Source organism: Muntiacus reevesi, chromosome 1 (assembly GCF_963930625.1).
Source record: "Muntiacus reevesi chromosome 1, mMunRee1.1, whole genome shotgun sequence".
Lineage (NCBI taxonomy): Eukaryota > Metazoa > Chordata > Mammalia > Artiodactyla > Cervidae > Muntiacus > Muntiacus reevesi.
The window spans coordinates 225,411,361-225,434,578 of record NC_089249.1 but is presented as its reverse complement, the minus strand read 5'-3'; the positions used below and the strand labels follow the sequence as shown (position 1 = coordinate 225,434,578).

Here is a 23,218-nt window from a genome sequence, read left to right as displayed (position 1 = left end):
TTCATTTATTACTCAGTTTAAGATGTTCAGCTGGCCTGAGTCAATCTGAACAATGGCGCCAAGAATGTGTGTGTTGTAACCTCTGGCAACACTCTGACTATGTCTGTGTGTGGTGCAATTTCAGGTTCAAAGCTCAGCGGGCCAATCACATCTGTTTACCATTGCTTGGGGTAATCTTGGTCTTTGTTTCCCTAGGTGGCCCTGGGATGTTTGCTTTCTGTTGGTCAAAGTACTAGCAGATGGTGAAACTGGGTGAGGAAATATGCCCACTGGGGGTCTGTAAGTATTTGATAGAGTGAAGACTGTCTATTGACTGGGCTTAGTACATTCTGGAAACTTAAATGGTCAGTTCTGACACAAAATTCTCAAAAATCCTCTGGTGGGATTTTAAAATCAAGAGACTCGCATCTGAACAAACAGATTTAAATAAAGAATAGGTTTTTTGCATATTTGTATCCAGTGAGATAAAGGACAGCTTCACTGGTAAAAGTTCAAGTCCAATTTAAATCTAACAGGCTAGAATGATCTTGTTTTGCATAGATGACCACCACTGCCTTTTAGCTACAAAGGTATGCAAGAGATAATCAGTTGGTTCACAAGTGTCCTTGAGAGCAATCTTAGGTAAAATACTGATGGCTGTAGGCAGAGAAGGTAGACATGGTAAATTAAGAGTTGGGAGGAGTAGCCTTCTCATTTTTGACCCCCTGCCCTTAGCACACAGTAGACAGAAAAAAGGAGGACCTTTACATCCTACATAGGTATAAGCATTTCCCCGGGGTCATGGCCAGATAGAGACATACAACTTCATGTAGGGACTATGCACAGAGAATAACCAATAGATACCGCCCCTTGGGAAAACCTGACATTCCACATACCAGACAAAGACTATAAATCAGCTACTTTAAATAATCAAAGAACTAAGGGAAATCATGTATAAAGAAGTAAAGCATGAAGAACAATGTCTCAACAAATAGAGAATTTAAATAAAGAACAGAAACTACATGTAAGAGAATCAGAGGAGAATTCTAGGGTTGGAAAACACAATTATTGAATTAAAAAATTTTCTAGTGGGGCTTAAAGAAGATTTGAGCAGGGAGAAGAAGGAATTAAGATACTTGAAGATAGGTCAATTGAGATGATCCAGTCTAAGAAACAGGAAGAAAAACGAGTGAAGAAAAATGAACTTAGAGGTTTAGGAAACTGTGAGGAACCCCCAAGAACACCAGTATATGCATAATGGAAGTCCCAGGAGGACAGAGGAGAGATAGAAAGGGGTAGAAAGAATATTTAAAGAAACAATAACTGAAAATTTATCAAATTTGATGAACAACATTAATCTACACATCCAAGAAGATAAACAAAATCCAGATAAGATAAACTCAAAAATGCAAAGATTGGACACATCATAACCAAACTTTCAAAAAACAAAGCCAAAAATAGATTCTTAAAAACAAGAAGAGAAAATGAATTCTTCACAAACAAGGAATTCTCAAAGAGGCTAACAGTTGATTTATCATCAGAAATCGTGGTGGCCAGAGGCAGTGGTAGGATACAGAAGAAACATATCGAAAGTACTAAAAGAAAGTTGTCAACCAAGAATTCTGTATCTGGCAAAATTGTCCTTTAAAGAGCCTCTTGATTAAAGTGAAAGAGCAGAGTGAAAAAGTTGGCTTAAAACTCAACATTCAGAAAACTAAGATCATGGCATTTGGTCCCATCGCTTCATGGCAAATAGATGGGAAAACAATGGAAACAGTGAGAGACTTTATTTTTGGGGGCTTCAAAATCACTGCAGATGGTGACTGCAGCCATGAAATTAAAAGATGCTTGCTCCTTGGAAGAAAAACTGTGACCAACCTAGAGAGCATATTAAAAAGTAGAGACATTACTTTACCCACAAAGGTCTGTCTAGTCAAAGCTATGGTTTTTCCAGTAGTCATGTATGGATGTGAGAGTTGGACTCTCACATCCAGCTTTCTAAGAAAGCTGAGTGCCAAAGAATTGATGCTTTTGAACTGTGGTATTGGAGAAGACTCTTGAGAATCACTTGAACTGCAAGGAGATCCAATCAACCCATCCTAAAGGAAATCAGTCCTGAATATTCACTGGAAGGACTGATGTTGAAACTGAAACTCCAGTACTTTGGCCACCTGATGTGAAGAATTGACTCTTTGGAAAAGACCCTGACGCTGGGAAAGATTGAAGGCAGGAAGAGAAGGGGATGACATTAGGAGGAGATGGTTGGATGGCATCGTCGACAGGATGGACATGAGGTTGAGTAGGCTCTGGGAGTTGGTGATGGACAGGGAAGCCTGGTGTGCTGCAGTCCATGGGGTCGCAAAGAGTTGAACACGACTGAGTGACTGAACTGACTGATCCTTTAAAAAATGAAGGATAAAAAAAATGAAGTATAAGTTAAGACTTTCTTAGGTAAAAACTGAGAGAATTTGTTACTAGCAGATCTGCTCTAGGGAAATGTTATGGAACTCCTTCAAGCTGAAATCAAAGGACACCAGACAGTAACCTGAATCTCTGTGGAAAAAACAGCGTGTACTAATAAAACTACAAAAGTAAATAAAGCAACAAACATAAATCTGTATATTGATGAGCACACAATGTGTAAAGGTATAATTTATATGACAAAGCACAAAGGAAGAGGGGAAGAGTGAGACAAAGTTTCTGTATACTACTGTAGTTAATTTGGTATTAATCTGAACTAGATCATTGTAAGTTAATTTATAATCACCAGGGCAACCACTAAGGAAATAATTCAAAAGTATACAGCAAAAGAAATGACAAGGATGGGATTTTCCTGGTGTTCCAGTGACTAGGACTCCATGTTCCCCAAGCAGGGAACTAGAACCCCCTGGTCAGGGAACTAGAACCCACATGCCACAACTAAGAGTTCCCATGCTGCAACAAGAAATGACAAGGAAATTATAAAGTCCAATAGAAAATATTTATTGAACACAAAAGAAGGCAGTAAACAGATGAATAAAAAACACTATTTTCAGATTAAATGAACTTGTATATAGACAATTCTAAGGAATTCATAAAAAAAATCTGTAACATCTAAGAAACTAATTTGGCAAGCTCACAGGATACAAGACATATATACAAAAAGCATTTGTGTTTCTATATATTAGGAATGAAAATGGTATTGATGAACTTATTCCCAGGGAAGGAATAGAGATGCAGATATAGAGAACAGACTGTGGTCACAGTGGGGGAAGGAGAGTGTGGGACGAATGGAGAAAGTAACACAGACATATACACACTATCATGTGTAAAACAGATAGGAGTGAGAAGTTGTGATATAACACATGGAGCACAGCCAGACACTCTGTGATGATTTAAAGTGGTGGGATGGGGTGAGCGGAGGAAGGCTCAAGGAGGTGATATAAGGCTGATATATATATATATATATTTAATTATGGCTGATTTGCATTGTTCTCCAATTAAAAAATAAATTTAAAAAGTTTCATTTATAATGGCATCAAAAGGAATAAAACATTTCATAATACACTTAACTGAAGAAGTGCAAGATATGTACCCTGGAACTGCAAAATTTATTGAAAGAAATTAAAGAGAACCTAAATAAATGGAAAGACCCCCACCATGTTCAAAGGTTGTAAGACTTTATAATGTTAAAATGGCAATACTCCCCCAATTGATCTACAGATTCAACTCAATCTCTATCAAAATTTCATCTACCTTTCAATTTTGTTCAGAAACTGACAAGATGATTCTAAAATTAACATTGAAATGCAAAGGATCCAGAATAATCAAAACAATTTTGAAAAAAGTAGAAAAAGCTGGAAGACTCATACTTCCAGATTTCAATATTTATGCTAAAGCTACAAATCAAATCTGTGTGGTACTTCCATAGGATATACCTATAGATCAGTGAAACAGAACTGAGATTCCAGAACAGCCAAAGTAATTTGGGCAAGGGTTCCAAGAACATTAAATGGGGCAATAATAGTCTTTTTAATAAATAATGTTGAAAGAACTGGCCACCTACATACAAAAAAATATGAATTTGAACCCTCTACTTCATCCCATACAAAAAAGTTAACTTGAAATGGATCAAAAACTTAAATGAAAGAGATAAAATTATAACATTATTAGAATAAAACATAGGCATAAATCTTCATGAATTTGGATTAGATAACCATTTCTTATATATGACATATAAAGCATGAGTAGCCAAAGCAGGAGGAAGATATATTTAACTTCATTAAAACTAAAAGTTTCTATGATTCAAAGGACACTATCAAGAAAATGAAAAGACACCCCACATATGGGAAAACGATATTTGCAAATCATCTGTCTAATAAAGATTTTGCATCCAGAATATATAAAGAACCCTTACAACTCAACAATAGAAAGATAAATAATCCAATTAAAAACTGGGCAAAGGATTTGAATAGACATTTAAAAGACAAAGAAAATAGACAAAAGGGCAAAAAGCACATGAAAAGATGTTCAACTTCATGAGTTATGAGAGAAATTCAAGTCAAAACCACAACTATATACTACTTTATATCTACTAGAATAGCTATAATTAAAAAGATGGATAATAACAAGCGTTGGTGAGGATGCAGAGAAATTGCAACTCTTAGTGCTGGTAGGAATGTAAACTGAAGTAGCCACTTTGGAAAACCATTTAACAGTTCCTCAAAAATCTAAATACAGAGATACCATATGACCCAGCAATCCCACTCTTAGGTATATGCCCAAGAGAACTGAAAACACATGTCCAGATAAAAACTTGTACATGAATGTTCATAGTTCCGTTACTCGTAATAGCCCAAAGTGAAGATAATCCAACTGTTCACCAACTGATGAATGGAGAAACAAAACATAGTCTATTCATTCAATAGAATATCATCCAGTGATAAAAAAGAAATAAAGTACTTACCCATGGTAAAATGTGAATGAACCTTGAAAACATTATGCTAAGAAGCCAGACATGAAAAATCACATATTCTCCGATTTCATTCATGTAAAATGTCCAAAACAGGCAAGTCCAGAGAGCGAAAAAGTAGACTAATTGTTGCCAGGGGCTGGAGAAAGTAGGGAATGAGGAGTGACTGCTCATGTGTCAGACTTTTTGTTTTGGGGTGATGAAAATGTTCTAGAATTAGATAGAGGCATGAGTATATGATATTGTGAATACACTAAAAAACCACTGAATTGTGCATTTTAAAAAGGTAAATTTTATGATATGTGAAGTCTCAATTTAAAAAAGATCAAGCTATGTTAGCAGATATAAAACATGCATGATATTTCTATGTATACAAATATACACAAAACTATAGTTGTCAGGTGATTAGCAACTATAATTTCATCTGCATTCTTGTTTCTTCCTTGCCATGTACATTATAATTCACAGGGTCTAGGGTTTGGTATGTAAATTTGAGGGAGGGAGTTACTTTGTGTATCACACAGAATTACACTTAATAAATGTAAAAGGAATGATGTAAATAGAAAAAAAGTATGTTGTTTTATTCCTCTTCGTTTTGCCCCATTTCCAAATCCAAAAGAAATATTGACAACCTATGCTTATCCTTTGGCTTTTTGTGTTATCTGGCCCACCTGCAAGTACTCCTGGTTGAAAAACATGGGCCTAGGAAGCCAGGAAGGAAATCAAGGAGCAAGATGTTTGTAAACCCATTTGGTGTCACTCAAGGAGGATACATTTTCTAGTCCATTTTATCATGGAAAAGGAAAGATTTCTGACTAGACCATACAGTTTGTTGGAAAACCACTTAAAATTCTGTCTTTTTTGTTCTCATTCCACATTCACCAAGCCACTTTCCCAAGGGTTGTAACACCAAGAGAGCACATCCTCCCAGTAGAGAGGAGTCATCTCTGTTGAAAATCATCTATCAAGATAGCTAGCTAGCTATCATCTATCTATCTCTGCATTCAGCTTCCTATAATCTGATGAACTCAAGTCATTCTCCCTGAGTCAGTCTTAGACAGCGAAAAGACTAAGGGTTAGACTCTGGATTAAGGGAAATTTACCTCAGTCGAGGATGATAAGCAGGTTTTTATATGCTAACCGACCATACTGGCACCATGATCTTGGACTTCCAGACTCTAGAACTGTAAGAGATAAATTTCTGTTGTTTACGAGCCACCCCGTCTCTGGCGGTCTCTACAGCAGCCCAAACAGACCAAGATAAACACAAACTATTAACATACCAGAATCAATTTGTTCATAACCTCCTGCCATTTGGCCAGCATGATCACTCTGCTATTTCAGCACAAGTTCACTACCTACCTCATCAGAAGCAGAAGGCAGAGTTGCAGAGAAGCAGAGACAGGACAGGAAACAATCGAGCCTTGCAACTGGGTGAGAGCCCGGTGGGCTACAGTCCATGGGGTCACAAAGAGTCGGACACGACTGAGCGACCACCACACTTACATGACTTTATCTCAAGCTTTTCTAACAAGAGATGAGACTAATGAGCTGAAAGTAACTTAGTTCATCACAATATAGGAAAAGAATAGTTTTACCACCACTGCCCTCAAATTTAAATTTATAGCCAGTTTTGAATTTCTCCTCATCTCGGGACTCCCTACCTTTAGTGAAATGCTAAGAAAAAAAATGAAAAGATCAAGGCGTGAGGTACAGGTCGGGGCATAGTTGGTGGGGCTGGGGGTGGTGTCCAGGGGCTGGGGGTGAGTAGGAGAGAAATGTGAAGCCAACTTACAGGGCTGATAGCTGACTACATCTTCCAAAAGTTAAATACCCATAATTGTAGCCCAACAAGAATTTGTAGTTCCACATGTATTTCTTTATGAAGTATAGCTTAGAGAAGATAAAGCTGTCTATTAACAGATCAGTGTTTAATCAAAAGATTTCTACCACGTAGCAACCATCTGATCGTACCTTGTAATCGCTGGTTATACAAAAGAACAATGACAGTGCCTTCTGGTCCTCAGATCCCATTTCAAAATGGACACTTGCCAGCTTTGTTCAGAACAAATTTTCAGTTAGCTAGCTTATAAACAACATTTGCTTTAATCCCCATATTTTTTCCTTAAACATAATGGAGTTTAATTATTGTATTCAATAATTAACATTACAATTATTGGAAGCTGGTAATTTTTTGATGTAAATTTAGGAATATGGTTCAAGTAATTTAATGTGTTGATTCCCATCATGATGTTTTTAAAATTGTCAGTTAACACCTAGACAAATTTAATTCAACATGTTCTTCATTCTAGTTACAGAGAAATTGTTAGGTATACTTTAGCTCGGGCTTCCCAGGTGGCACTAGAGGTAAAGAACCTGCCGATGCAGGAGACATAAGAGACGCAGGTTCCATTCCTGGGTCAGGAAGATTCCCTGGAGAAGGGCATGGCAACCCACTCCAGTATTCTTGCCTGGAGAATCCCATGGACAGAGGAGCCTGGTGGGCTACAGTCCATGGGTCGCAGAGTCGGACACGGCTGAAGTGACTTAGCACAGCACAGCATACTTCCTATTAGGGATGTACAACTTTGGCACGATGAACATTTTGGGCCAGATAATTCTTTGCCCTGGGGTATGTTCTATGTCTGGTATGATGTTTAGTAGTAGCCCTGGCCTCTGCCCACTATGTTCCAACAGCGGCTGTGTAGCAGTGACAACCAAAAACATTTCTAGACACTTCCAAGTGTTTCCTGGGGGACAAAACTACTCCAGGTGAGAACCACTGCTGTGGATAAAAGACCAATGAATGCCTAAGAGAGAATCTCTCTAGATGATTCTAACACAGCAAAATTCCCCTCTTCCCCATAGGTTTGAATCCCAAATCTGTTACGTCCCCTCCACGTGATCTTGAGTGAATTCACCTAATCAAACTGTGCCTTTGTCTTCTCTCCTGGAAAATGGGAATGACAATATATATTCCAACTGCTATTATACTCCATCGTATGACTATATCTTTCAACCTTTTCTCTACTTATGGGTACTGTGGATGTTAATTTTTCATTATTACAAACAAGCAAACATTTAAAATCACATATTCAAAGAAATATAATTTTCTCAAAATTAGAAAAGTATTTGTAAACATTACACAGATAAAATTAACTGATCATCCAAAAAAACCCAAGGGATATACTAAAGAATATACTATAGAAGGTCATACATTATTAATCTTCTTTTCTGAAACATGCCCTACCCAGGGAATGAAAGATAGATCTACTAGCAGACAACATTAAATATTCATTTTTTCATGTGGATATCCTCCCACCAGTCACAGCCCAGAGAAAAATCACTCTTCACCCAGCCTTGTCATATCACTTCTGTTAATATTTAGTCAGCATTTCCAATACAGTTAACTTCTTCAGATGAAAAGCTTTTACGTAGGTCCTACATAGTCGTCCACAGAGTATTAAAATCTGACTTCTTCCATTCTCCTAAATTTTTGGGTCTCGTACCAAATTGAAGATACGAGAGATGCAGAATTCTAAGGCTAAATAGCTAGAAAATACTAATTCAGACTGGAATATTCTTCACAGAGTGCGTGGGGGCAAGCCTAAGTGTCAGAGGAAGAAGCATTCTAGAGAGACAAAGACAAATGTTTTCCGTAGGAGCCCTCCTTCTGGCTGCTCTGATTTCTCCTGGTAAGTCAAAATTACTGTCTTAGAATCCTGGCTGACTTAAAAATTGATTCCAAGCACAGATTTGAAAGTCATTAACATTACAATCATAACAGAAACTTGTATACTTGGTTGTTAACAGTGGAATAGGAAGCAAAGCTGAAATAGAGACACCGACGCAGAGAACAAACATATGGACATCAAGAGGCTAATGGCAGGGTGGGATGAACTGGGAGACTGGCGGTGACATATATACACTACCACGTATAAGATAGAAATCTAATGAGAACCTACCGTATTGCATAGGGGAAGAAGAAGCTTTGTCTGTGTGTAGGACATACATTGTTAACTTTAAAAATGCATTCCAATAAACATTAGGTGCAGACATATATTATTTGATTCTGCTTATACAAAGTAACTAAAATAGTCAAGCTCATAGAGTTAGAAGGTATACTGGTAGATGCTATTGGAGAGGGGCAGTGAGGGGAGTGGGGAGTTGGTGTTTATTGGGGACAGAGTTTCCACTTAGGAAGGTGAACAAGTTGGGAGATGGATGAAGAGTTGCACAACAATATGAATGTACTTAGTGTCACTGAAATGCACGGTTAGATATGGTTAACACAGTATGTTTTATGTTATGTGACTTTTACCACAATTAAAAAAAACATTAAAAAAAAAAGCAGAATAGGAAGAATACACAGGGTCAGGAGTGGTTCTCAATGATTTCCACCTGAATGTTCTATTTCTTTAATGAAAGAAGCAGAAAAGGAAGAACAATCTTAGTTTGGAATTAATTAGAACAAAATTATAAAATAAAGTTTGTATGAGAATCTGATTTAGAAAACCCCTGACACAAAAATTGGTATGGATTAGGACAAGGGGAACACTCCCCTGTCATAGCAAAAGAACAAATGAATACATTAATTTTTTTTTCTCTTTATTTTCATTAGTTGGAGGCTAATTACTTTACAATATTGTAGTGGTTTTTGCCATACATTGACATGAACACTAATTTCTAATAATAACAACTAATATCTGCCTCAATTCTGAAGGATAAATATTAGTGCCAAAGTGGTTTGAAACTTGGTCCCAAGGCATAAGACTTGTGAAACCCACCTTTTAGAAGTATATTCAAGAATATGCTTAATGGTCATATTCTGTAGCTTCTTTTCATAACATATATTAATGAATAGCAAAATAGCTTTAAATACAATCAACAACCAAATTAGCAGATTCCTGTTTTTGCTTCCATTTTTGTTAGTTTGCTTTGAAGTAAAACAATGAGTTTCTTAATGTATCTCTCTGTGAATATAAATAATTAGAAATCCAGGAAACAATTTAAAGGAACATTTATCAAGTGCTTACTTTAATAATGAGAAGTTGCCTGGAAAGTTTGCACAAAACATAGGAAGACAGCCAGCCCCCTCCCTCCATGTTTTACTGCTTCTCAATTTTTCAAATAATTGTTATTACTCACTTCCCCACCTTCTCTTCACACTCCACTCTAGGCTAAATTAGTTTGACATGTTCTTATTTCTAAGAATCTCCTCTTCTATGTTAACGAATATGAAAGAGATCCATTTAGTGTTAAATAAACTTTGCTAACTCATAGTTTGTTTTTCCTTAAATTCAAACATCTTCTTGGATCAAGACTAAAAATAAAGAACATTTCAAAGTTACTCTAGAATCATTTCTTTGAGCCATGTTGTTCGATTATTTTGTTTAACCTAATCATAGAGTTCCCCACGCCAAGTCATAAACAAAGAAAAATTTTAAAGCACAATCTACAACTTTTTTTGGGGGGGGGGGATAATACAAAACAAATAATAACAATAAAGGTGAATGCTTGTAAATAAACTTACAAATACTCTACATGTCAGAAAACAAACTTCCACGGCCAGGGAAAAAAGGGCCATCTTATAGCTGAATCAGGAGTTAAAGGCAGGCCACCCCATAAACTACAGAAAAAATCAGAGAAAAAGTGTAATGAAAAAAGAGAAATTTTGAATCTACTGGGAGACATGAGGATAATGGATATTGGGAATATGTGGTCAGGAAATCTGCTTCTCATGTTTTTCCTTTTCAGCACTGGCTGGACCATGGGCTATTATATGTGCTGGCAAGTCTTCCAACGAGATCAGGACATGTGATGGCCACGGCTGTGGCCAGTACACGGCTCAAAGGTAGCGGGCTTTCACACATACGCTCTTTCAGCTCAACCCCTTTGCTCAGTGTCCTTGCTGTAAGTTTCCACAAGTGCTCACCATCCTCTCCCTTCTGACAGCAGGAAAATTCAGAGGCAAAACCAGTTACATTACCATGTCTGGAGCAACTTCCAAGAACAGGGCTTCAACTGGGGGCTCTGAATTGAGAAGAGAGCGCTGCATACGGGCCTCAGAGAGGAGAGCAGTGTTTTCTCTCTCAGTGTTTTCAAATGTTGACTCGTCTCACCTGGATTTTCCAGCATGAAAACCAAACTTTACCATCCCATTTTACAGATGAGGAACTTGAAATGGGACACCAAAGGGTTGAGGGACCTGCCAAACACAGTTGAAGGTGGTTGAAGGCTGGGGGACTAGGATTCAGGCTTTCAGCTCTTCTTCCTAGCAGACTATGGTGTTATTGACCCAGGCTCTGGGAGGTAAATACCAAAGTCTGGCCCTAAGCAGGTAATCTCTTCCAGACAGTGAGGGACATACTATGAATTTTCAACAATTCCCAGTACTACTTAGAGAGTGCCACTTTGTGATGAAATAGCAACATGTCCAATTGCATTTAGAGAAGGAAATGGCAATCCACTCCAGTACTCTTACCTGGAAAATCCCATGGACAGAGGAGCCTCGTGGGCTACAGTCTGTGGGGTCGCAATGAGTCAGACATCACTAAGTGTGTACAGCACATGCAGCAATTGCATTACCAGTCACCGCTCTAATCACAGAACTCTCACTCACACAGACACTACTCACAAAGCAACGTCTCATACATAGAACAGGGCTGAGAAATGGGACACAGGGGAAAGTGGCCTCTGAATTGCCAAAATTAAGGCCCAGTTAGTTCATAAACCCTAAAGTTTATGCACTTGACTCATTCAGTAACTTACTGGCCCCTCACATGGAACCTGCTCGATGTTGCTGTACACATAATTCTGGTGTATCTGGCTAACAATCCTGGTGAATCTGATGTTCAGGTAGCCTATTAGAAGGGAGAAGAGCCTGGTAAGAGAAGGAAGAGTGAGGACTGTTTGAGACAACCTCAGGAAACCTTACAACCTGGGATCATTGTGCATTTGTGCTCCACACAGTTTAATAATTGCAGGAGGTATCAGTCACTATATTAAGATGTCATACACAATAAATGATGTGTATAGATCACTGACAGAAAATAAGACTATGATTCTTTTTATATAATAGGTTCCCATAAAAAGTCAACTCTCTTCTAAGTGGTCTTGCAGATGTAAAGATTCAGGTATCTATTATTCAGGTATCAATTTATTTAAATTGATTGCCTCATCTCCCCCAGATGCCATATAATATTAATGGCTAACATTTTTTTTAAATGCCTCTTGTGAAAAAAAAGAAAAAAAACCCGCCTCTTGTGTAACAAATACTATCTTACATGCTTTAACCTTTACAACATGATTATGAATACCTGCAGAGAGGGAGGTGAAAACTGACTAAACAGAGTGAGGAAACCGGGGACATCCCAACATTTTTGATACCCTGGACTGGGAACAGTGAGTTAACCTCTGTTCCTGGCCAATAAAATTTCCAGGGCAGTTCTTCAGTCTGTTCACTCTTATTTACATCCTAGAAATCAGAGGCTTCACCAGGGTGTAGATGTCTTGTGCTCAGATGGCTCTACTGTTTACGCACCTTTCACCGGAATGATCATGGGCCAGGAGAAGCCTTATAAAAACAAAAATGCCATCAATAATGGTGTTCGGATCTCTGGAAGAGGTAAGAAGCGGTGTATGTACCTGAGGCATATAGTGGAGATCTCTGATGCTTATTTAATGTATATTCTATACAGAGAAGTTTCATTCTTCTTTCAAAGGAACAAAACCTAGGAACTAAAGGACAAGGGTACCATACTAAAACAGCCCACACATTTTCCAAGATGTTTCACCACTTTCCCTACAGTCATCTTTTCTATGCATACACTCCCCACCTGGCTCTATACCTCACTGGGGCACTGTCCTCCTGAGGCCCACGTGGCTTTGCTTAATATCCTCCAAGCAAAATCACTTTCAGCAATATTAGCTATAAAGAATAGATGCTTTCATTTACCAGTTCCACAACTGGAAAATGTTGGCATTTCTGCAAGAGTTGATGTGAACTATTTTCATATGTTCAGCTGTACACGTGTCTAGTGGTGAAAGTGAAGTCCGAAGCTGTAAAGAACAATATGGCATAGGGACCTGGAATGTTAGGTCCATGAATCAAGGTAAACTGGATGTGGTCAAGCAGGAGATGGCAAGATTGAACATAAACATTTTAGGAATCAGTGAACTAAAATGGACGGGAATGGTCAAATTTAATTCAGATGACCATTAAACCTGTTACTGTGGGCAAGAACCACTTAGAAGAAATGGAGTAGCCCTCATAGTCAGAAAGAGTCTGAAATGCAGTACTTGGGTGCAATCTTAAAAACAACAAAATAATCTCAGTTGATTTCCAAGACAAACCATTCAACATCACACTAATCCAAGTCTATGCCCCAACTACTGATGCTGAAGAAGGTGAAGTTCATCAGTTCTATGAAGACTGACAAGACCTTCTAGAACTAACACCAAAAGAGAGATGACCTTTTCATCATAGAGCACTGGAATGCAAAAGTAGAAAGTCAAGAGATACCTGGAATAACAGGCAAGTTTGGCCTTAGAGTACAAAATGAAGCAGAGCAAAGGCTAACAGAATATTGTCAAGAGAATGCACTGGTCATAGCAAATTCCCTTTTCCAACAGCTCAAGAGACAGTTTACATATGGACATTACCAGATAGTCAATACCCAAATTTGATTATGTTCTTTGCAGCCAGAGATGAAGAAGTGATATACCATCAGCAAAGATGATAACTGGAGCTGACTGTGGCTCAGATCATGAACTCCTTATTGCAAAATTCAGGCTTAAATTGAAGAAAGTAAGGAAAACCACTAGGCCATTCAGATATGACCTAAAGCAAATCCCTGATGATTAAACAGCGGAAGTGACAAATAGATTCAAGGGATTAGATCTGGAGACAGAATGCCTGAAGAACTACAGACAGAGGTTTGTGTAACACTATTGGGGCTTCCCTTGTAGCTCAGTTGGTAAAGAATCTGCCTGCAGTGCAGGAGACCTGCGTTTAATCCCTGGGTTGGGAAGATTTCCTGGAGAAGGAAATAGCAACCCACTCCAGTATCCTTGCCTAGAAAATCTCATGGACAGAGGAGCCTGGTGGGCCGCAGTCCATGGGGTCGCAAAGAGTCGGGCACGACTGAGCAATTAACACTAACACTATATAGGAGGCAGTGACAAAAACAATCCCAAAGAAACAGAAACGCAAGAAGGCAAAGTGGTTGTCTGAGGAGGCCTTACAAATAGCTGAGAAGAGAAGAAAAGTGAAAAGCAAAGGAGAAAGGCAAAGATAGACTCAACTGAGTGCACAGTTCAGAGAATAGAAAGGAGAGACAAGAAGCCCTTCTTAAATGAATAATGCCAGGAAATAGAGGAAAATAGAGAAATAGAGGAAAAATAGAATGGGTAAGACTAAAGATCTCTTCAAAAAAAAGGAGATATAAAGGGAACATTTCATGCAAGAATGGGGTATGATAAAGGACAGAAACGGTAAGCAAAAACAGAAGAGATTAAGAAGAGGTGGCAAGAATACACAGAAGAACTATACAGGAAAGGTCTTAATGACCCAGATAATCACAATGATATGGTTACTTACCTAGAGGCAGAGTATGAAGTCAAGTGGGCCTTATGAAGCATTACTAAAAACAAAGCTAGTGGAGGTGACAGAATTCCAGCTGAGCTATTTAAAATCCTAAAAGATGATGCTGTTAAAGTGCTGCACTCAACATGTCAGCAAATTTGGAAAACTCAACAGTGGCCACAGGACTGGAAAAGGTCAGCTTTCGTTCCAGTCCCAAGGAAGGGCAATGCCAAAGATCATTCAATCTGCTGAACAGTTGTACTCATTTCACATGCTAGCAAGGTTATGCTTAAAATTCTTCAAGCTAGGCTTCAGCAGCACATGAACCAAGAACTTCCAGGTGTACAAGCTGGGTTTTGAAGAGGCAGAGGAACCAGGGATCAAATTGCAAACATTTGTTGTATCATGGAGAAAGAAAGAGAGTTTCAGAAAAACATCTGCTTCATTGACTAGGCTAAAGTCTTTGACTATGTGGTTCACAATGAACTGTGGAAAATTCTTAAAGAGATGGGAATAACAGAACACCTTACCTGCCTCCTGAGAAAGCTGTATGTGGGTCAGGAAGAAACAGTTAGAACTGGGTTTGGAACAACTGACTGGTTCAAAATTGAGAAAGAAGTATGACAAGGCTACGTATTGTCACCCTGCTAATTTAAGTTATATGCAGAGTACATTATGTGAAAAGCCAGGCTGGATGAATCACAAGCTAAAATCAAGATTGCTGGGAGAAATATCAACAACCTCAGGTATGCAGATGATACCACTCTAATGGTAGAAAGTGAAGAGGAACTAAAGAGCCTCTTGATGAAAGTGAAAGGGAAGAGTGAAAAAACTGGCTTAAAACTCAACATTCAAAAAACTAAGATCATGGCATCCAGTGCCATCATTTCATGGCAGAGATGGGGGGAAACTGTAAACAGTGACAGATTTTATTGTCTCGGGCTCCAAAATCACTGTGGATGGTGACTGCAACCATAAAGTTAAAAAACACTTGCTCCTTGAAGGAAAACTATGACAAACCTAGACAGTGTATTAAAAAGCAGAGACATCATTTTGCCAACAAAGGTCCATATAGTCAAAGCTATGGCTTTTCCAGTAGTCATGTAGAGATGTGATAGTTGGACCATAAAGAAGGCTGAGCACCGAAGAATTGATGCTTTTGAACTGTGGTGCTGGAGAACTCTTTATAGAGTCCCCTGGATTGCAAGGAGATCAAATCCTGAAGGTAATCAACCCTGAATATTTATTGGAAGGACTGATGCTGAAGCTGATGCTCAAATACTTTTGCCACCAGATGCGAAGAGCAGACTCAATGGAAAAGATCCAGATGCTGGGCAAGATTGAAGGCAAAAGGAGAAGAGGGTGACAAGAGGATGAGATGGTTAGATGGTATCACCAATTTAATGGACAAAAATTTAAGCAAACTCCAGGAGAGAGTGGAGGACAGAGGAGCCTGCTGTGCCACAGTCCACAGACTCACAAAGAGTGGGACACAACTTAGCAACTGAACAAAAACAACATTTTCAAAAGTTCTATGTTCTAGGTAAAGTCAGGTCTCCTGGTACTTCAGGTCCTAGGCTTCTTATTTGGTTGTTTTAAATCTATTGCAGTAGAATATACACACAGCCAAGTGCACAAAGCAAAAATGGCCAGCTCTATGAATTTTCACGAAGTAAGCACACCAGTGTAACCTGCTGGTTACACTATTTCAAGAAAAAATAACAACAGCAGCAACCCAGAGAGCCCTTGTACTACTTTCTAACTTTTTAAAATCTTTTTGCCTAGTTTTTGAAAATGACTTAAATAGAATTAAACAGCGTGCACTCTTTTGAGTGGGGGCCTTCTTTTATTCCCATGATGTTTGTAAGATTCATTCATCGTTATTTACCTATAGTATCCATTGCATGCACGTATATTTATTGAATCATTCTCTAAATGGACATATGGGCAGTATCCAGTTTTAAGCAATTAGGAAAATGCTACTATGAACTTTCTAATACATGTCTTTTCATGAACATAGATTTGCATTCCTGCCGGGGGTGGGTTCAGTGACACTCCTCTCACCAAGGCTATGAGAAACACTTTGCTGGGCAGCCCGCGTCCTTAAGGAGCTATCTGGAGGCTATCTTCTCTAGGCTTAAAATAAGAGAAACGACTGCCATTGAAAGGACTCCACTGAACAGTCACAGTTGGCTACCTTGACTATCTACCCTACAGGCAGCAGAGGTGAAACAGTCATCAGATGCATCAGAAACAAGGATCTATGGCATTGTCTGGTAAACCACAGTGACCTAGAACCAAATAGATGGGCAGCATACTAAAGCTTTATTTGATTTGTATAAAAGGAAACACTCTAGGTCTGATGAACAAAAAATTCTGACCTCAATCAATTCTGGGTCTGAAAATCTTCCCCCAACGCTATCAACTGACTCCCAGACTTGAGTCAGTTTACAGTCCTGGGGCTCTCTTGAATGAAAGGGAGGCCGAGCCTTTCTAAGGAAGGGCTGTCACAAAGCCAAAAATTTATACTATAAACCTTACTTGTAGCCATTCTCAAAGGGACCTGCTCTAGCCTTTGGGCAGGATGACTGCACACTGGAGATGAAGACACTTAAAACTGACACTAATTCCTAAAGACACAGAAGGCACTGTGGTCCCTGACTAGGGCTCATGGAGTCAGGTGATCAAGCTAGTTTTTCACTAGGGTCCATCTTACAAGTGGACGGAGTGCATCCACATGACTCCCTTGTAGCAACTTCCTCAGTCCAGAATGCATAGCTGGAATCAATATACTCAGCAACTGGCAGACGCTAGAGGAGTGGAGTTGCTGGGTCACTTGGTGGATGTATCTGCGCATTAGCAGATACCGCCACCCGGTTTCCCAAAGTGGTGCTGTTCATTCACACTCCCACGAGGAGTGTGTGAAAATTCCACTTGCTCCATACACAATACTTGGTATTATCTACTTTTCTCATTTCAGCCATTCTCATGAGTGTGTAATGGAATCTCCTTTAACTTTAATCTTCATTTCCCTATGGCTAATGATATTGAGCCCTTTTTCATATTTATTGATAACATTGATACTGTGAAGTGCCTATCCACATATTTTGCAAAATGTCTGGTGTTGTCTTAGAGGTATGTGGGAGCTTTTTGTGTATTTTGGACACAAGTTCTTTGCCAAATATGTATTATAACTATCTTCTCCCATTTTATGGGTTCCTTTTTTACTTTTCAAATATTGTTTTTTAATAAACCAAAATTCATATTTTTTTTTCAAAATTCTTATTTTTAATGCAGTCTAATTTAGTAATATCTTCCTTTACTGTTAATACATTTTTATTACCTAAGTTTAAGACACATTTGCCCACCCTGAAGCCCTAAAGATATTCACCTTATGCTTTTGTCCACAAGCTTTATTGCTTGACCTTTCACAGTTAGATTTATAATCCTTCTGGAATTGGCTTTTGTGTAAGGAATGAGAAGAATCAAATTCTTCTCCTATATGGATAACTGACTCCATACCATTAACATGCCAATACTGTTTTCTCCTCACTGCACAGCAGTATCTTGTCATAAATCAAGGTCTGCAAATATGTGGGTCTGTTTATAATCTTTCTACTGTGTTTCATTGGCCAGTTGGTTAATCTTCCAGCAGTACTGCATTGTCTTAATTATCTAAGCTATAAAATACATCTTGATCTCTAATAGTATAAATCTTCCAACTCTGCTCTTCTTTTCAGGTTGCCTTGCCAAGTCCTGGGTTATCTGAATTTCCAAATAAATTGCAGAAGCAGTTTGTCAATCTCCACCAAAAATCTTGCTGGGTCTTAGATTGGGTTTGCATTGATTATACAGATCAAACTGAGAAGAACTGATGTCTTAGAAGTAATGGGTCTTCCAATCAATGAGCATGTTATATCTTTCATTTATTTAGATCTTCTTGCACTGCTATACTAGTAGTTGTATTAGTATCAATGTAGCACTCCTGGACATATTCTGTTTAACTTACATATATAAAATGTAGCTTATGGATTTCGCTTAGATTTTCTACAGCAGTATAATAAAAGCCACATATGTAATCTTAATTTTTCTGCATCCACATTAAGTAAAAAGAAACAACTTAATTTTAATATTTTAAGATCTCCAAATTATTAACATTTCAAAATGCAATTAATATAAAATTAGTAATGCTTAACTTTGGGGGGGTACTGTCTTCAAAATCCAATGTGTATCTTATACTTAAAGTGCACCTAATTAGCTACATTTCCAGTGCTGGCCAGTCAGTGGCTAGCAGCTACTGGGTTGGGCAGGACACGTCCATAGCCTTTCTTACACTTTCTGTCCAGCTGACCTGTTTGCACTGACACCAGATGTGCTGAAGTCTTCTACTACTACTGGGTTTCTATTTCTCCTTGTATCTCCTGTAATCTCTCCTTTATATGATTTTTCGTGTTATATAATGACTATAATGATTTCTGTGTTATTTAGTGCCTGGATAGTTTTAACTATTATATCTTCATTGGACTTAGCATTATAATTGTCATTCTTTGTCTTGCTTCAATGCTTTCTGGCCTGAAGGTAACAAGATCATAACCCTTGTTTTCCCTTTCCTTCCATTTGCAAGGTAAGTCTTTTCCGGCCCTGAATTTTTATTTTTTTTTATTTTTCAGTGGGTTTTGTCATACATTGATATGAATCAGCCATAGAGCTACACGTATTCCCCATCCCGGTCCCCCATCCCACCTCCCTCTCCACCCGATTCCTCTGGGTCTTCCCAGCCCATCAGGCCCGAGCATTTGACTCATGCATCCCACCTGGGCTGGTGGTCTGTTTTACCACAGATAATATACATGCTGTTCTTTCGAAACATCCCACCCTCACCTTCTCCCAGAGTTCAAAAGTCTGTTCTGTACTTCTGCGTCTCTTCTTCTGCCCTGCATATAGGGCCATCGTTACCATCTCTCTAAATTCCGTATATACGTGTCAGTATACTGTAATGTTCTTTATCTTTCTGGCTTACTTCACTCTGTATAATGGGCTCCAGTTTCATCCATCTCATTAGAACTGATTCAAATGAATTCTTTTTAACGGCTGAGTAATATTCCATGGTGTATATGTACCACAGCTTCCTTATCCATTCATCTGCTGATGGGCATCTAGGTTGCTTCCATGTCCTGGCTATTATAAACAGTGCTGCGATGAACATTGGGGTGCACGTGTCTCTTTCAGATCTGGATTCCTCAGTGTGTATGCCCAGAAGTGGTATTGCTGGGTCATATGGTAGTTCTATTTCCAGTTTTTTAAGAAATCTCCACACTGTTTTCCACAGTCCGGCCCTGAATTTTTATACCTTTTCAGTGACTGTCTAATTGTACACAGCACAGACTTTCATTTTGCTTTTCAAGACAATATGAAAATCTTTTTAATACATGAATTAACATTTATAGATACAACTCATATATTTGGTCCCAACACTGTTATTATTTTATAATTATGGTATTATAATGGTATTATTTCTATGCTCTGACAGGTCTTTTTTTTCTTCTGGTATTTAGAAAGCTTTGTATTCTTGTGTCTGTTATTTCTATTTTGCTTTAAGTCTGTTTTATCAGAATCTGTCTTGAAGTTGACATTGTTCTGGGTCAATTTTTTCAGCTAGCTGGTGTTTCTCAGCTATTCTTCAATGCCTTTTTAAACTACTCATTTGAGTCTATTCTTTCTTCAGCATCTTGTAATTTTAGTCTTCATTTCTGATATGATTTTGTCATTTTCTTCTGTTCTCTCACTGAGTTCAATCAACCATCCTTTCTTTTTGTCTTTTTTTCATTTTTGCTCTTAAAAAAAAAAACTTCTGATTCAAGGCTACTAAAATCTAGATAATGAATAACTTTACTTCTTCTTTTCTTTTAGGTTTCTGCATTAAAATGTTCTACATCAAGCCAGTTAAATATAAAGGTTCTATCAAGAAGGGAGAAAAACTGGGCACTGTGCTGCCCTTGCAGAAAGTTTACCCTGGAATACAATCCCACATACATATTGAAAACTGTGACTTGAGTGATCCTACTGTTTACCTATAGATGGAAGACAAGCCGATCTTCTAAAAAGACAGCCACCTTCTTAAAACCTAGGCACTTATCCTGCTTTTCAATAAATTCGTGCTCAAATAGAAACATGATGAATGAAAGAAAGAAAAAAGCATTTTGATTTCAACTCACTGCCACTTTGATGTTTTGAGGGTCAGTTCATTTCTCAGGTCTGATCTGTAACCTATGGGATCAGGGGTGTGTTTTTTCTTAAAGATTTCTCAGTCTTAAATAAACAGGATGAACAAACATACAATTTCAAACTGGTGCCAACAGCAATGTTGACATTTCTAAAACTAGCTTTCTGCTTGAAAATAAGAAAAAAACCTTAAGTGTTTTTAGGGCACAAGATTAGAGTGTTGTATAATGCTAGACACATAAAGTTCATAAATACCAAGGGAATAAACTCAAGGCTTCTTTTGAGTTAAGGCAGTAAAGAATTTCAAGAATACCCTTAGGTTTTGGTATTGGTATACCCAACCACTTTGGTGGTTGGAGGGTGAAGGGTTTACATGGATAAGACAGAATTTGCCAGTCTTGACATCCACACATTCCCACACTCTATATAAGTTGTCGATCTTCCAGGTAACGAATGATAGTAGTCCAAGGGAATATGGAACATTGATTTCAGAAAGTCTACATTACAAGGAATACTAAAAAGAAAAAGAGAGCTACCCTGACCTGAAGTATCTCATGCAATCAAGTCTGTCAGCCTCATCGAGCCATATGTCTGCAACAGCTACTTATTTTTACACATCATTGTATATCCTTATGATTCTTTCCTGGTTATGCTGACAACAGGTATAAGAGGGAAATAAGACCATATGACTATTCAAAGGACCAGAAATAATACGGCTCTGTAGATCTTAGTAAGAAATGAGTGAGGCGAATTCCTCCTTCTGGAAACTTTCTTCATGAATTTTTGCTTAAACTTTTTGGAATGTAGAAAACTCCAGTTGAATGACTCCATTCCTAGTGTAGCTATGCTATTGGAAATGTAGTCAACTGAACTTTTTTACTAGAGAGAAGGGGCTGCATTGGTATACAGCATCTATGTACAAGAATGTTCATGATATTACTATCTGTCATAGCAAAACCCGGAACAACTCAAATGCCTGTCAACAGTCAGATGGGCAAACTGTGGTTTCATTACAGAATGGAATATTATACAGCAATCGTAATAAATGAACCTCAGCTAAACATAACAAAATTGATGAATCATTAAAAAAGCTCAAAAGAGCATATAGCATGATACTGTTTTATAAAGCAAAAACAGAATTTTTAGGAACACATGTATATATGATAAAAACATATAAAAAAGAAATCAAGCAAATAATAAACACTAGTTATCTCAGGACTGGATAGGGAAGGACCACACAGAAAAATTTAGGTTACTATCAATGCTGTAGTTTTATGGTTGGGAGGTGACTTCACAAGTATTTATCGTTATGAATAAGATGTTACAGAGGCAATGGGACTCAGGTGGGTATCCAGGAAGACGACTCACTGATGGCTCTCAGGTAGTTTAGAGTCTACACAACACCATCAGTACTTTCTCATATCCTGTTAGATACTACTCTCTACTGTGTCATAACATCTTACACAAGGCTAGCAAATTAAGACTTTACGTTTTGGTTAAAAAGAAGAAAACTGTAACACTGGCACTATCTGGTTTGATCATCTACCTTATTCATCTCCCTAGTGCCAAATAACTTTAGGTCATTCCCAAAGATTACATTTCTCTTCAAAAAACAAAGTCTGTGCTCCCATTGAGATCACAAAAAAGGAAATAGCATACAGATTTCAAAGGCAATTTTAAAAGGAGCTCTAAAATTTTTGAACAATGAAATATACACTTAGCCTTCTAAATAATCAACCTTCTGAAGTGACTGTTTTAGAAACCAGACTCATTACCCGGAACAGACGGCTTCTCCAAGGTAGAGCAAAATTGCTGCCTTCTGCCTAGCCTCCCACAGGCACTCTCATATCTGTTGAACGCAAATGCAAACTTCAGACTAAAGGATTTCCTTCCTCAGAATCACTAGAATATAGCGCCCTCTAGTGCACTGTATCAGAAGGTCGTTTTGTTTTCTTAATTTCCTTTTCCTTTAGGTTTGAGTGTTAAAATGTTCAGTCTAAAGAACTGCACAGGTTCAAATAAAAGGGAGGTAACAGCACCGAGTAACTTAATTTTCATTATTGAAGGTGACTATAACATATACGTAAAATTTTGGTGTCAGATATTAGCTTAAATCGGAGAAGGCAATGGCAACCCACTTTAGTAACTCTTGCCTGGAAAAATCCCATGGACAGAGGAGCCTGGTGGGCTGCCATCTATGGGGTCGCACACACTTAGACACAACTGAAGCAACTTAGCAGCAGCAGCATTAGCTTAAATGACTATAAAATCCATCTTTATTTAGAAAATGTTTTTAGTTTTCTGAAAGTAAGTAATTTAATGAAAGAACAAGATAAGTGGTCAATTAAGAAGCCAGAGCTGGACAGGAAAGAGTTACTACATTCTTGTGACAACATTTATCACATTCAGAGCATATTAACAATAACATATGACTTTAAAAGCTGCCTAGAATATGTACAAATGCGCTCTGACTAGGGGGT

At 38.1% G+C, this 23,218-nt stretch overlaps 1 protein-coding gene across 1 annotated transcript; it reads left to right on the top strand.

The window, feature by feature from the left end:
• Positions 1-8,579: 8,579 nt before the first annotated feature.
• On the top strand, positions 8,580-20,593 carry LECT2 (leukocyte cell derived chemotaxin 2). The gene is made up of 4 exons (XM_065935478.1): positions 8,580-8,625; positions 10,688-10,784; positions 12,412-12,557; positions 20,427-20,593. The coding sequence occupies exons 1-4, from the start codon at positions 8,580-8,582 to the stop codon at positions 20,591-20,593; spliced, it is 456 nt and encodes a 151-aa protein (XP_065791550.1).
• The last annotated feature ends 2,625 nt before the right edge of the window (positions 20,594-23,218 follow it).